This window comes from Strongylocentrotus purpuratus, unplaced genomic scaffold (assembly GCF_000002235.5).
Source record: "Strongylocentrotus purpuratus isolate Spur 01 unplaced genomic scaffold, Spur_5.0 spur5_contig_866, whole genome shotgun sequence".
NCBI lineage: Eukaryota > Metazoa > Echinodermata > Echinoidea > Camarodonta > Strongylocentrotidae > Strongylocentrotus > Strongylocentrotus purpuratus.
The window spans coordinates 3,253,845-3,270,629 of record NW_022145575.1 but is presented as its reverse complement, the minus strand read 5'-3'; the positions used below and the strand labels follow the sequence as shown (position 1 = coordinate 3,270,629).

The following is a 16,785-nucleotide window of genomic DNA, read 5'->3' as shown; positions in this document are numbered from 1 at the left end:
AAATGATCAATGAGTGTTTGAAAAAAGGACTGATCACCCCGGTGGAAGTTTTCTCACCGTCTACCTAGAGACAGCTAGCTAATCTCCCACAATCGTTCGATTGCGCTTTGGTTTGGCGCGCCTGTGGCGCAAGCAAAAGACATCGCCCTATTTCCTCTGCTCCGTCTTTGTCATCGGTAAATCCTCGGCAGCTTCTTCCCGTCATCGTCAGGCTCAAGGAGAGGGAGGAGGCTTCCTTCAATCCCCGTCTCTTTCCTCCAATCTCTGTTTCTCTCTACTCCAAGCTGCCGTCTCTTTCCTACAGTCTCCATCTCTTTCCTCCAATCTCCGTCTCTTTCCTCCATTTTCAGTCTCTTTCCTCCAATCTCCATCTCTTTCCTCCAATCTCAGTCTCTTTCCTCCAATCTCCCTCTCTTTCCTCCAATCTCTGTCTCTCTCCTCTAAGCTGCGTCTCTTTTCTCCAATCTCCGTCTCTTTCCTCCAATCTCCATCTCTTTCCTCCAATCTCCATCTCTTTCCTCCAATCTCTGTCTCTTTCCTCCAATCTCCGTCTCTTTCCTCCAATCTCCGTCTCTCTCTCTTTCCTCCAATCTCTGTCTCTTTCCTCCAATCTCTGTCTCTTTCCTCCAATCTCTGTCTCTTTCCTCCAATCTCTGTCTCTTTCCTCCAATCTCTGTCTCTTTCCTCCAATCTCCGTCTCTTTCCTCCAATCTCCGTCTCTCTCTCTTTCCTCCAATCTCTGTTTCTTTCCTCCAATCTCTGTCTCTTTCCTCCAATCTCTGTCTCTTTCCTCCAATCTCTGTCTCTTTCCTCCAATCTCTGTCTCTTTCCTCCAATCTCTGTCTCTTTCCTCCAATCTCTGTCTCTTTCCTCCAATCTCCATCTCTTTCCTCCAATCTCTGTCTCTTTCCTCCAATCTCCGTCTCTTTCCTCCAATCTCCGTCTCTCTCTCTTTCCTCCAATCTCTGTTTCTTTCCTCCAATCTCTGTCTCTTTCCTCCAATCTCTGTCTCTTTCCTCCAATCTCTGTCTCTTTCCTCCAATCTCTGTCTCTTTCCACCAATCTCCGTCTCTCTTTCCTCCAATCTCCATCTCTCTCCTCCAATCTCCATCTCTTTCCTCCAATCTCCGTCTCTCTCCTCCAAGCTGCCGTCTCTTTCCTACAGTCTCTGTCTCTTTTCTCCAATCTCCGTCTCTTTCCTCCAATCTCCGTCTCTTTCCTCCAATCTCTGTCTCTTTCTTCCAATCTCCGTCTCTCTCCAATCTCCGTCTCTCTTTCCTCCAATCTCCGTCTCTCTCTCCTCCAAGCTGCTGCCCTCTCTTTCCTGCGTTCCATTCTCTCTCCCATCGGGAGCCTAATTGAATGTGACGCGTTGCTCAAGATAGTCGGCTCAATTAGTCAATTAAAGTCGCAGGTGTTTCGGCGGAGATGCCCATGTTCTGCCCCTAATGTGAATTGAGCATGAGTGGAAGAGACGAAGAACTTAAAAGGTAGAACTTTAGAGCGCTCCTGAAGCATTATCTGAACAAGCACAAAAAACACTGTCTGTTTTGGCAAGGTAAATCTTTGCTTTATAGTTTCATTACAATTTATAAGGACAAAAGAAAACTAAGAAGTTTGGAGTGCCAACAGCTAGCATGTGTGTGCCATGAAAGATATCCAACTTTTATCCCTCCATTTTGGTGATATTGTATCGAATTTTCATCTATCATCCAGTTCTTTATTTCAATGTCATTTAACAGAAAGCTTGAGGAGTTAGGTTACACCTGTAGTGCAAAGGGTAAATTAGGTTTCTCTGTGCTTAGATTGAAATTGGAATGTCTGTTTCTGAACTATGTCTGTTCCTTTGCTTAGATTAAAGACAGAGCAAATTTAAGTGCATTTAATTAATTAGAGACCATATGTAATTATTTCCATCGCAATTTAGCTTTGAATCGTATTTTAAACTGGTCTTCAAACCTGTATGTTTTAAAGTTATATCCAGAGATGAAAAAGACAAATAGCTAGAGATATAGAACTGGAGATAATGTAGAGACAGACAGACAAATAATTATGTATATATAGAGATAAATATGGAGAGTATACAGATGGACAGACAGACAGACAGACAGAAAGACAGGTAGACAGACAGACAGATACAGAGATTAATGTTTTGACATTGATGGAATAGGTAATGTTTGAACTGATCTCTGTGTGTACTTTTCCATCTCTGATTACATTGGTTTTCTGCCAGACAAATGGATCATCATTATCTTCATCATGGTCAATCTCAGCTCAGCTCTCTGTCTCTCTGCCTCTGCCTCTGTCTCTTTCTTTCTTTCTGTCTTTCTGTCTTTCTCATTCTCTCTCTCTCCCCTCTCTCTTTCTCTTTCTCCTCTTCCCCTCTCTTTCTCTCTTTCTTTGTCTTTCTCTCCCTCTCTCTCTCTCTCTTTTTCTCTATTTCTCCTCACCCACTTTCCTCCCACTCTATTTCATTGTTCATATATCTATCTATCTATCTATCTATCTGTCTATGTCTGTCTATATCTCTCTCTTTCTCTTTCTTTTTCTTTCTATCTGTTTTGTTTCTTTATAAGTTATTTCAGAACGAAATGGCAACTGTTTTATATTTGGTAATGTTTAAGTGAGATTCCTCCCAGTAAGAAGTTTCGTGCCTTTTATTACTATTTTACTAGAGAACCTTTCCAAAAGCATTTTTCTTTCTTAGCTGTAGATGTTCATGGTTTTGAAGATGTAGCGTATAGAAATGCATTGTTCCGTTCTTGAATTTTGATATGACATGAAGTTCTGATCATGTCTAAGTAACATGTGCTGAGTATATAGTTCAAGTCTTTAAACAAATCATTCACCCGTCAACCTCCATCCAAACGTGTTTGTGGAAACAACGTCTTATTAAATGAACAGGTTAACGAAGCAATGGGAATGTGCCCATCAGACTTTGGTTAACACAATCAAGCCGATTCAAATTTCAAAGGTAATGTCTGTAAAATTGTGCATATGAAAGTTGTCTGTCCTCTCATTTGTTTAGCACGAGAAGGCCATTAACTCATATCATTTTATATTGGGTTAAAAACCTTTCTGGCTGTCAACGGATGCTCTCTCTCTCTCTCTCTCTCTCTCTCTCTCTCTCTCTCTCTCCCTCCCTCCCTCCCTCCCTCCCTCCCTCCCTCTCTCTCTCTGCTTGTCTGTTTCTTACCCCTCTCCTCCGGCATTATCTCTTTTTCAAAGCAAGGTAGAAGCAAAATGGAAGAAAGATTGAAGAGCGGGACATGGGGGTGAAGAAAGGAAAAAAATCATCACAAAAACATCAAATCACGACACAAACGGACCGCGGCGCCCGCATCCCTCTACCTCTCATCCATCCTAGCCATTGCACTTTTTTTCCTCCGTCACGAATAACATCTCGGAGGGGAAGACCGCGATGCCTCGGGATCCAAAAATAAGACCTGTTCTACCACTCTTCCCACCTTTTGATTGTTCCTTTCAAGAAGAAAAAAAAAAAAGAGGAAAAATATGTCATGATTTTTATTCTTCATACATGTTCATGTTTTCATGTAGACTGTTGTTCTTTGCGCTCCCTCCCTCCATCCCCCCCCCCTCTTCCTCCCTCTCTGTTAATTCGCTTTACTTAAACCTCTCTTCGCTCCCTATCAAAATATTTCTTGAACAAGCTGAGGAAAAATTAGGCGGGTTTTCTTTTGCCACAGGGCGACATGTACTTTGGACTGCCATGTTTTCGATGGTGTTGTGTTTTCATTTTTCCGTGCTTAAGAGAAAGTAGAGGAATTGATCTTTTCGCTGGTCGATGTGGGTGGAGTAAAGTTGTGAGAACTGGAGGCGTTTGTTCCTCCGTGATGCCAGTATCACGGTTTAAAATGTTCTGTGAAGGGTTTGATATTTTCTTTTCAAGTCTCGCCCCATGTTTTGTTATGGAAGAGCAAGATCGAGCTTCAGAGCATATCTGTAATTGCTCATTCACTTTTTTGTTTTCAAGACTGGTAAATCAGGCTTTGTAATTTCTTCATTAAAATGAGTATATATTTGTTAAATTGTGTTTTCAACATGCTATTAGAACTCTTGTAATCTTTAGGTTTGATTGATATACTCAAACTCAAAGCTCCCAACTATAAAAATCTAGCAATTTATTGTATTCAATTAATTCTATTGATAATTCAACGTACCTGTAGGAAAATGATTGCAAATATCCCACATTTAAAGATTCATTCATTTTGCATATTTGAAAGAATTTGAAAGAGTAATTAGATTTGACGAATTTTTAATGAAAAAACAAATTGCTATATAATATTACCAAGGGTATATATTTAGCATGTGCATGAATTTTTTTAAAGAATTAATAATAAAACTGTAAAATGATCATAAAGTCTCTTAGAAAGATCTTTACACCTATTTTTCTGAATATTCTCAGAAAAAACAGCAGAAAAAACAAAACAAAACTGCAAATTAATGACAATACCTTTGAAAATGAAGATCTTTATACATTCGGGGAAACAGCCTCCCCATGACAGTTACACGCTAGAGAAGCGTTAGAGAAGCGCTAGATTCATCTCCCCAATGTGCCTCACCGCAATATTATGACAAGGCATGTACACCTGTGCAAGCACAGACAGACTGACATGCTCTTATCCAAACTATACACTGCTAATAAAACATCATCATCACCTTTCATGCTTTCTTATTGTCTGTGAGCTAGGAACCATAATTTCATATCTCTCAGTTTGTACCTGCTCATCATCTTCATGTTCTTGTTCTTCTTATGTTACTTCTTCTTCTTCTTCTTCTGCTGCTGCTTCTTCTTCTTCTTCTTCTTCTCTTTCTTTTTCTTCTTTTTCTGCTTCATCTTCTTCTTCTTCTTCTTCTCCTTCCTCTTCTTTTTCTTCTTCTTCTTCCTTTTCTTATTTTATTCTTCATCTTTTTTCCTCCTTCTACTTTGTTTCTGCTTATTTATCCTGTTCTACTTTCTTTCTTTTCCTCTCTCCCCCTTCCCCCCTCTCTCTCTCTCTCTCTCTCTCTCTCTCTCTCTCTCTTTCTATCTTAATGTTCTTCTTTGACTTCTCCTTCTTTTGCTCAATGTCAGGGATAGCAGCTTATCAGTAAACACAATCTTTATGGGAGAAAATCTAAATGCACAATCAATGAAGGGAAAGCAATCTCTAATTTTTTAAAGTACAGCAAAATTGAAATTGTGATAATCACACAATTTGCATAAAATGCTTCAAAGGATGTGTAATGGTATTCTCAACAGGCAGCAAGCAATTAGATTCAAACATCAGATAATATTTTAAGTATTGCGTTTTCTGGCATTAAGTACAATTAGGCCCAAAGTGCCGGGCTCGTTCACATTATGATATTAACAAGTCGTCATTTGTGTGATGCAGCTGGCCCTTCTCTCTCTCTACTATCTCTCTCTCTCTCCCTCCCTCCCTCCCTCCCTCCCTCCATTCCTCCCTCCATCCCTCCCTCCCTCTCTCTCTCCCTCCATCCCTCTCTCCCTCCCTCCATCCCTTTCTCCCTCTCTCTCTCCCTCCATCCCTCTCTCCCTCCCTCCCTCCCTCCCTCCCTCCCTCCCTCCATTCCTCCCTCCATCCCTCCCTCCCTCTCTCTCTCCCTCCATTCCTCTCTCCCTCCCTCCATCCCTTTCTCCCTCCCTCCATTCCTCCCTCCATCCCTCCCTCCCTCTCTCTCTCCCTCCATCCCTCTCTCCCTCCCTCCATCCCTCCCTCCCTCTCTCTCTCCCTCCATCCCTCTCTCCCTCCCTCCCTCCCTCCCTCCCTCCCTCCCTCCATTCCTCCCTCCATCCCTCCCTCCCTCTCTCTCTCCCTCCATCCCTCTCTCCCTCCCTCCATCCCTTTCTCCCTTTCTCCCTCTCTCTTTCTCATTTGTACCCCCTGATTCGTCTTTCTTCTTCAGTGCAATTTGATTTGAGTTTATCAATATCATTCTTCAATTTCAATTTCTGTCGGTACGTACCAAACTATGAGTATGATGAAAGTAAGTTGTTCGACTAATTATTGACTATTGATTATGGATTTATGCACAGTTACAACAGACAAGGAAATTCCATGTCAATACAGTAGAAGTGTGAACGCCCCCATGGTCATATTTGCTTAAAAGTCATCCAATCCTCCTCCTCCTGTTATTGAATACCCCCCTTCTACCATCTTCTTTTAGATCAGTTTTACACCAAAAAGGCCTCCAGAATATTGAATATTGAATGATAAATTCTCTTAGGGGTGTACGTTGACCTTGATTCTCCTTTGATCTTGGAAAGCGATACCCCTTTCCTGTGTTCATCTATCTCGGCGGGCGTTGGATGGTAGATGGATCCAAGGGGGGAAAAGGACATGTAACGCCATCCTCTTTGGTCTTGTTCACACTACACAATAAAAGTGTTATTGTATTGCAGAGGAAGGCTTGGGTAGGACCCTCGTCTCTGTTTGTGTTCACAATCAGCATAATATTTTAGTTGATTTTGCCTTTCTGTAGTATTTTTTCTTCTCATTGCTTAAAAGTGTTATATGACTATGTATACAGAAAACATCATTTGACTTCCAGTTTATTAAGCTACGATCACAAAGGTTCGTACGAACGATGCGTTTGTACGGATATCCCTGTTTTTCTATGGTCTTCCCGAATTTCAATGGTATGAAAATCGTTCGTACGGCGTTCGTAGCCGTTCGTAGCCGTTCGTAATGATATTTGTGACCGAGACTTTAAACCAGCTTTGACTGTTTCCATATTAATGCTCAGATCCTGATGATGTTAGAAAAGTTAAATCCATTTTGTCTTGGGAGAAAAGGAGATTAGGTATTGGATAGATAGGTGTTAATTAATTATGCTGATAATGATCAAGAATATTCCAGGAAGGGCAGGGGGGGGGGGGGTTACCATCCTCTTGATATCTTTTCATATACACTTCCTTGTGAAAGGTGCATTATCCCATTAGTTTTGGTGAATGTGAAATGGGTTTCAAGGTCATATGAACGTGAGATCTAGGGAGAAAAGTGGGAGTTGGTCGGTCGGTTGGTTTTGTCGTGCCATCTTCATCTTCCTCTCTTGTGCTCTGTGATCTTACTAGAGATACACGTAGGTGTAAAAAAAAATGATTGGTAGAAAGATAGAGAACAAAGACATGGGAAGGAACAATGGGAAGGAACAAAGGGAAAGAGAGAAGGAAGAACTGAAGATAGAAGAGGGGAAGACAGAGTGGTAGAGAGGTGGATAAAGATGTAGGCAAAAATTGAAACAAAATACTGAGATGGGAGAGGGGGGGGGGGGAAGAAACTGGTAGGTTAGGTTTGGGGACAAATTGAAAAGAAGGGAAGGAGGAAATTTTCAAAAGATTTATGTCATGAAATCTAGTATTGCAAGTACAAAAGTGCATTGAACACTGGCTTTGCCATTTAAAAGAACTCAAAAGGTATTTTTATTCCATTGTTGCTGCTAAAAGCATTAAAAGTTAGTAAATGCACCCTATAATCTCTCTATAAAACTGTCCCAATTTCTCTTAATCTCATGCGTCATTGGGCCGCATACAGTGTGTGAAATTTGGGTATGTGGTCAAGGCAAGGAACTGCTTTTTTCAGAGCACAAGATGACTGAATGGTTTAAAAAAGGGAAAACGATTTTCGAACGTGCCGCAGAAACTCCAACTTCAACCCCGAACCTAAAAATAATCCTGCCAAATGTGGTAGATCATCAGCGGGTCTGAATTATCCCAGTTGGTAAAACCACTGGATGCCAATTACCTGCAAATGCGGTTTGACAAATTGGTGTGAGGCAACGTGTGTCCCCATTGAGTCCCTCCCCCATTCATATGCTATAGGCTTGGTGGGGCAGTGTGGTTGCCTTTGTTGTGTGAAATCCTATCCGTGTATTTAAAAGGTGTCCCCTTGTGATATGATTTCAATGTTGTTACTTTGTCACTATCATGATGTAATCCATACCCCCTTTGATACCAAGCTAGAAGTCCTCCTTATCTCATTGGTGTTTTGTGAGATTTGAAGTTCATCAGGGGAGGGGGGGGGGGGTTGATCCAGGATGGTTCAGTGGTTGGGGTAGTGGACTCCAAGCTATTAGGTTCCGGGTTCAATACCAAGCCAGAATGCAATAATGTGATGCGTAAAGTTATAGATTCTCCATAACCTCCTCCCTTGAGTAAAATTGAATGCCATAGGTCCCTTGTAACCATAGAAAGTTAGAAAAGTGAAACTGACTGTTCTTGCTCCTGTTTATAGGCACTATGACAAAAAGAGGAAATAGGAATAGAATAAGCATTATTTGCATTATATTATATTTGGGTGAAATACCTGTAGGTCCTAATTGTTTCACACGACCGGATACAGAAGGCATTAGCAACACGTGCTACGTCCTAGACGAGTCTAGGAGCGGGCAAACCCAACAAGTATAACCCCATCAAGAAAATGCATGGGGCCGATGTCTTGGGCTCCCTGATTGCATTTCATTGTGTCCTGAGCAGAATGTAAGATCAAATACACCGTGACATGTGACAAGCGGCCATTCATACGACCATCTCTCCGTATTATAACGCCAGACGACGGGTAGACCTCTCTAAACGAAACGGAAGGGCAATTCATTATTCCGTCCCTCTCCCCTCCTTCCCGCAAAATTCCAGACGCGATCAAGATAGAGCGTTCCTTTGCGACGAAGCAGTGTTAAATACATCATTCTATCCCGTCCCTTTACTCTCACCGATTGTGAAGAGCATCTACAAAACAGATGAGTTAAAGTGAAAGTATAGTGAAGGCATTCCATGAAGTCCATGTTATAGCACAGTGTTGAATATGTAATAGTGAGAGTATCGTTTGTTAACTTATACTTTTAAGTTGAGTTTAACACACCTCTGACTCTCAAAATATGTTTTATATAACCTTGTGAAACATAAGCCTGGCAAGTTGTGACTTTATGGACTTCACAAGGCAAATTATTGTAGATTTGCAGTTTTGGTATGTGCAATTTGCATATTTTTTCAAAATTTTTCAATGGAATATATATGTAAAGTGATCATCAATGGATTTAAACTTTGAGGATAGCTCTTTTCCCCCAGAGCCCGTTATGGCAATAGTTTTTCCTTCCTTTCCTTTTGTTGTTGCTGTTGATGTTGCTGGGGGGGGGGGGGGGGAGGGGCCGTTTGATATACGTAAAAGGAACAAGGAGTCATGGTATCTCTAAGAAATACTTGTTAAAAGTTTGGGGTCACTCTTACTGATCATTATTTGTTTTTCAAACCTTATCTATGGTATTGTCTAATACCAAGACAAAAAAGTTAATCCTGCCTTTAAAAAGAGCCATTATCAAGCACGTTGGTGGATAGCCATGGTTGAGACAGAAACCATCATTGGTAGCGTATCAGTCAGCACTTTGGGTGTTTGGCTCGTAATCATAATATCTTTGATTGAATAAAGTGATTTACTCCAGTCTGTTTTAACCATTGCAATGTGCACTGATGAGAATAAAGGAGAAATAAATGGACCAGTGTGATGGTATTCACACTTGCGGATATGTCAATGGGAAAAAATGGTGTTCAACAATCAAGATTTAGAAATATCAAAATTGTCCTGAATTTCTTTCACTTCTGATGTGTTCTCTTTTAAATTTTTCTTAATTTTTCCCCTCCTGTTTGATATTTCTCTGACTTCAGATTTCATCCTGTTCTACTTCCATTTCTATCAATCTCTCTCTCTCTCTCTGTCTCTCTCTCTCTCTTTTTCTCTCTCTCTCTCTCTTTTCTGAGTAGTCAATAATCGATCGATCGTTCTGTCTTACTTTTTATCCCTTTTTGTGTTTTGTTGACCTCATCTCCATGTTTTAAACATTTAGGTGTTTTTTTTCCTTCTTATTTTCTTTCTACAGGCACATTCTTTCTCTGAGGTAGCAGCAGCATGTACCCATTCTGAAGAGGTAAATCCATTTTTTCTTCTTCCTGTTTTGTCCTAAAACTGTGGATGTAATCAAACATCAAGTATTTGTAACATTTATAGTGTTGTAGTAGGACCATTTGGCTTTTCTTCAGTTTGGATATTGTATCCATTTATTATCAGAGTTGAAATATTTGTAAGTCAAACTAAATTGGTAACAACTGTTTTCTTGACAAGAGACTCGTGCCTGCACCAAGTTTGAACCAAACGAACAAAATCAGTGTTATGTTTCATTTATTTCACAGCAGGAAGAAATTTCTACAAATTACACAAAATTTACCTATAGTTTGTGCATGCAAAATTTTATTTAGAGGAGGGTGGATATGGTATCCTTGACACAGTTATGATGAAGATGTGAGGTTTGGAGCTTAATGAGTTAACATCTAATGTAGATCAGGTTATATCACGACCCCCCCCCCCCCTAAACCTTCCCTCTTCCACTTTGCATTATTAAAGCAGTTAAATTATGTTATAGGGAAACATGTGCACACCTATCTTAATGTTTACAGTGGTATAGGTGATTTTTAGTACTGTAATGAATTGTTTTACTGACCAATAACAGCCTGTGGGGTGCAAAAACCATTTCCCATTTTCAGTTAAATGGAAATCAATGTAAACTTGATGTTACAGCACTATTGAAATTACATCTACCTGCACACAATCAGATATTACATCTAATAGTTTTGGACCAAGAAAGAGTATTCTTTCTTCTTGAAAATCTAAATGTTTTGGTTAATGTATAATCCAATAAAGTTGAACACTGTTTTTTAATCAAGAGAAACAAGAGAAATGCATTTGAAAAATTCTTTTGTCAAAATGATTGAGAGAAACATACCATGCTTTGTCTTTTTGTATATTTTCAATAATAAGCATGCATAAGAGTAATTGTTGGGGGTAGCAATGTTTTTTTTAAATTCATTAATATCCCAGTCATACCAAACAGACCAACACCAGACCAGCAATATACCAAACAAGAAAAATTACATAACCTCAAATGGAAAATAATTGGTTGGTTTGTATTCCATGTGGAGTCGGTTTGGCAGTGTGACTGAGGTATTACATGCAAAGTTTTGACATTTCTTTTTTTATAGACTGTTAATTGAATCATGTCTGGACATCAGAAAATTGCTTACGCAGAAATAGTGTTTGAATTCATACACAAGTTTGTTTTTTCTGTCTCTATTGATCCACAGGGAGATCTGTTTGGCTGTTTGGACAGATATGAAAGTAAGTTATCCACTCAATTTTTGTAGCCATTTCCTCCCCAGAGTATAGGGGTTTCGCAGTAATGTTTAGAAGGAAGGATAGGGGGAACGGAGGACAGCAAGATGGAGGGAAGAAATGAAAGACAAAATGGGTTGTAGGTGTTGTGAGAAAGGGATAGAACAAGGAGGATGTTGATTGAAATAGAGAGACACTGCAATCATAGACAGAGGTAAGAAGAGGAAATGGTAGAAGGGGATTGAGAGAAAGGAGGGGGAGAAATAGAGAGAGAGAGGGATAGAGAGAGAGAGGGATAGAGAGAGAGAGAGGGAGAGAAAGAGAGGGGGAGGGGGAGGGGGAGGGGCGGGGGGGCAAGAGAGAGAGATAGTTATAAAGAGAGGTGAAGAAAGATGGATGGATATAGAGAAAAGGAAGGGAGTGAGGAAAGAAATGATTAAGTAAAACAAGAAAGAGTGAGGGGAAAATTGAAAGAATAAAAGACAGAGAGATGAATTGGGAGAAAGAGGTTAAAGAGTGTGAGAAAGTAAGAAAGTAAGGAGAAAGAGAGAGAAAATAAAAAAGAGGAGAAGAGAAAAACATAAACGATGAAAGAGGGGAGAGGGATAGAGAGCGCCCGTCAAAACATTGCAAGCGAAACTGTGAACTAATCAGAAAAAATGATGAAAAAAAGAAACTCCTCTTCCTCTGCGCTTGAAGAGAGACGTTAGGATATGTGCCACCTCTATCACCGTTTGCAGTAATCCGTGAATTTTTTGCCTGCCAGACTCATTGGTACGGTGATAGACAGAACGTAAAGAAAAAACACCAACCAAGTGTGGCAGTTGTTGTTTTTTCTTTGTCTTTTTATAATCGAATGTGCCGAATGAGGAATTCAAATAACTTGTGTCTGTGGGACGGGGTTGGGGTGTGATTGCATGTTATGTGCTTGATAACAGGCAGATTCAGTATTGTGTAAAAGGGATAGGTGTAGTTCTGAAAAACAAGCAATAAAAGAGAAAAGGTGGAATGTACTTGTATACTGAAGGAATATTGTATTGTTTTTAAGGGGCACAGGCTGGTTGTGACACCCCCCCCCCTTTGAAATCTGCCCCTGCCTTCAATGATAACATATATATTGTATTTTGGTTAAAATGGGGAGGGATTAAAGCAGTGCATTACAGAAACATTTTGTGTTGCAGTTAAGCTTCTTCTGTGTTTCTTTTTTTTGGAAAATGGGGGAATGCTCTCATTGCTATTCTCTCCTCTCCCAGTTCAGAATGAAGACACTAAACATTACAAGTATTAAGACATTAATGCCACTGTATAAACAAGAACAATGTAGTCATTTGCTTGTATCAGATGATCATTGCAGGAAAAATAAGTTGAGTAAGACCCTACAGCTTTGAATAATATTAATTCTTTATCTAGTTTGAATTGATTTTAAAAAAGTGCAATTCTAGATCAATTTGATGAACTTACAAGGCAATAGCAAACTTCATGAGATAAATGTGAATTACAAAATACTGGTAGGGATAAAACTGGACAGAAATGATACTGAACAAAGAAAAGATAAAATTGAAAGGACAGCGTGAGGTAAAAGCAAGAGAAATAATGGCAAAAAGAGAATAGGAAGGATCGTGTGAGGGGAAAAAGTGAGGGAAAGACCGGGTATAAATACATTTAGCTCAAGCTGGCTTGGAAAACAATCTCAATCCATGATTAGGTGTGAACGACATCGCATTGAGTGACGCGGCATAAATTTTGGAAGCGGGGCGATCATCATCGTGGGATGTGGGTGGGTTGTTCGATCCCGGGCTCTCATTTTGGGTTTGGGTGTTTGGTAGTGCGTGTATGGGAATGGTGATGAATTCAATTTAGAGTTCAAAGGTGACAATGTCCCCAGAAATTAAGAATTTTTTGTAATAATTTATTTTAATAATTTATATATGTGTACAGTGAGTCTGTATATTTATCAAGATAAAAAATGAATATGTACATACATTTTCTCATACTTTCTGTAATAATATCTGTAATACCTTTGTTTATCCTTCTGTTGGAAATGATATAAATACAAACTGAAATTGAAATGTAAATTTTTTTATTTCAATGTATTTAATTTACATGAACGGGTAAGATATGATGTGATAAGATAGATAAATTACGCTGATCTGTGGTATTTTTTCTATACGTATTCATTTTTCTTGAGTGTCTAAAATTCATAACATTCTTCATATTGGTTGGTTGATTAAACCTTCATGTTAATCCTCTCACTACCACAGACATGAAGATGTGTAGAAGTACATGTATAAAGTCAATGGGGTTAAAGCTTGGGAATGTGAGGGTTAATATCTGTATCTCTAATAGTTTCTGCCCTTAATCAAATCAGCAATTGAGTTTGAGTTTTGAAGTAGCCCTATACAATTCAGAGTGATATAAAAGTTGGCCTACATATTTTCTCACTCAACACCATATACCTTTATTCATCAGTCTTTTATTCAAGCCTTAAATATAATTCAAGGCGAATTGAGATACATGGATATCAGGAAAACCCATTACGAATAACTTGCTTTTCCATTCGCAATACTTCTTCTTTTTTTTCTTTTCTTTTTTTTACAAAGTTGGCCTCATGGAATTAATAAATGGCTTTAGTTTATGAACATGGTATATTATCAAACATCTGGACAAGTGCTCTCAACTCATTCCCACCTATTGCTTTTTATGTTTGTTTTATGGTGAGCTCCGATGTACTTGAACTTTGGAGTTTGTTATTTCTCACCAATCAGCTTAATTGCGACTGAAATGAAATGTTGAATGATTTTTCAAGGCCGTAGAATAATTGACTTCGCAGGCTTACTTAGAATATGCAGGTTGTGTGGGAATGGACATTGCCTTCATGTAATTTGATTGCACATACACTTTACCTGAAACAATACTAATAATACAGCAAAAAAGCTCAATTACAATATTAACCTGCTATACTGTTACTTGTATTATATCTGGTTGTTGCCCAAAATATTATACTTGAGGGATATAGATCAATGTGTTTGAGATTATCTGCTGAGAACCAGAAGAGTGCTAACAATGTACATCTAGCACAAGATTTTAGATCATATTGTTTTAGAGAAATAAAAGGCTGTTAACTATAATTAAGAGTTTATGGGTTATGCTTCTCTGCACACAATATGATCTATCTGTCTATCTATCTGTCTGTCTATCTATCGATATATATATATTTGTCCGTCTATCTATCTATATCTATCTGTCTGTCGGTCTATCTATCTGTCTGTCTGTCTGTCTATCTATCTGTCTATCTATCTATCTATCTATCTATATCTATCTGTCTGTCGGTCTATCTATCTATCTATCTATATCTATCTGTCTGTCGGTCTATCTATCTGTCTATCTATCTATCTATCTATCTATCAAGCTATTGACCAATCTATCTATCTACCTAACACATATATACCTATCTATATATCTATAAATTTATCTATATATCTGTCTGTCTGTCTATCTATCTGTCTATCTATCTATATTTCTCTATCTATCTCTCTGTCTATCTATCTAATGGGTGTTAGCAGAGAAAATCTTAATAGTTTGCCTAAGGCCTTTCTGCAGGGCACATGGCCATATAACACATCATCACTTCGGAGCCAGAAAAGCACTAACCCTGTGTAAAATGATATGCGTTAATGCCCTTCTGTCTCCAAACAGACAGTATACCCAGATAGCAACCTTTTTGTCTTTAAAATTTTTTTTTTTATTGCTTTCCGAAATATAGTAGAGAGATGAATTCAAGAATTTAATCAAAAGTGTAATATGATGTTTAACCAACTTTTTAACTTTTAATTTTTCTTTTTATATTCATTTAGGGCGTGAATCTTGCTGCAGCTTGGCTCACGAAGGTACCCAGTGTCGGAATAAATGCGAGGACGTCTTTGACTCGCCCCTCCCGACGGATAACATGGGGCTGGACATAGAGATCTACTGTTCCGATGAGCGCATCAAGCAATGTGTTTATAATTATACCAACATCATGGCCCCAAGACATAACCCCAGAGATAGTAAGTGAAGGATCTTTACGTGGGTGGTTTTTTAAAGGCATCGTTTAACAGTGATAAATCTGATATGCATGGCGCTACGTGTTATTAGTGTCTGTGATATGGTGTAATATTGAAGCCCTAAAAAAAATTGAGTTTCAAAATGATCATGAAGTGCCCCCCAGAGTAAAAATCTTTGAGTGACCGTTTTTACCATACTCATTTTCCCCAATAGACTGTAGTGTTATAAAAACCGTTAGGAATTAGGAAAATGAAATATGAAACTTTGATTTCCAATCATAAATATCTTGATAATCAGACAGGCTTGTAAAAGTCAAAAGATTCTGACTTACCTGAAGGTTTATAATTATGATTGCAGCATGGGCTAAATCCAAGATTTTGTTTAAGAATCTGAGGCATAGTCACTTTAACTGGTTAAAAAGGAGGAAGAGGAGAGGAGGATGGCAAAGATGATAATGATGATGTTAATGTCTGATGACAGACCTCCTGACCGAGATGTCGGGAGGTCACCATGATGATGATGATGGTGATGGTGGTCGTGATACTCATGATGGTGGTGATATTGATGATGATGATAGTAGTGATGATGATGATGATGATGATAGTGATGATGGTGATGATGAGGATGAGGATGATGATGATGATGATATCATATTACTAATACTATTTAGACAACAGTATGACTATTTATGTTTTGTATATTAATAAATGGTCTTTAATAGTAACCATGTTTCATTCTCCGGTCATTTGATTCAATCATGATCCCAAATCCCACCACTGCCACCATGTTGAATAATCAGATGGACAGATAAATAAAAGATCATTGGAGACAATGTTTCTGTATCAGAGGCCATCTTGAAAGTGCTTTATTCTGGTATTCCTCCGCTGATCACAGCCTCTTTACGCACATCAATGAACTATTGGTGTTGTTTATATAGTACCACAACATTACTTACATTATATAGTGCACACTTTTCATGTTCTCATCCTACTTTATACAAGTAAGTTTCATCCAAACTTTCTTCCTCCCTCTCAGGTTTACACTGTTGTGAGCGTTCCACGAGACCTAGATGCCGGGAGGTCTGTCGTCGGACATTAACAAACCTGACATCAGAGGGCGCTATAATGAATGCCTTGGAAGAGGGATGCGATCAACCTGTGCCCAACGATGCAATGTGGAGGTGTTTTCTTCTTGTATCAGGTACAGTATGTTGTTGCTAATTCAAGTAGTGGAAGGCGTTGTGGTCGAGTGGTTGAACCACTTGACTGGGAATGCCAAAGTCGGTGGTTCAAGCCCCAGCACAGCACTTATATGTCCTTGAGCAAGGCATTTTATCTACATTGCTCCTCTCCACCCATGTTTCTAAGGGCTTTAAATTTTTGATGAATAATTGGCCGATTTATTGTCCCTCCTTCATATCTTAATTTTCAACATTTTTCATCTTCCTTTTCTCTTGTACTTGTTCATTCAATTCTTTCCAGAGGAAAGAAAATAGCTTAACATTAATGAAAGATTTGCAATTAAAGCTGAAATTGGTTTCATGTTCATGATGATAGTGTTAACA

At 38.9% G+C, this 16,785-nt stretch overlaps 1 protein-coding gene across 1 annotated transcript in view; it reads left to right on the top strand.

Annotated features, from left to right (window-relative positions):
* LOC585246 (reversion-inducing cysteine-rich protein with Kazal motifs) overlaps window positions 1–16,785 on the top strand; it is a gene marked incomplete at its 5' end in the record, with an annotated part of 54,838 nt that overhangs the window by 24,496 nt on the left and 13,557 nt on the right. The window contains 4 exon segments of the mRNA XM_030974707.1: window positions 9,892–9,939; window positions 11,150–11,183; window positions 15,032–15,223; window positions 16,257–16,421. Coding sequence (XP_030830567.1) covers window positions 9,892–9,939; window positions 11,150–11,183; window positions 15,032–15,223; window positions 16,257–16,421 — 439 coding nt within the window.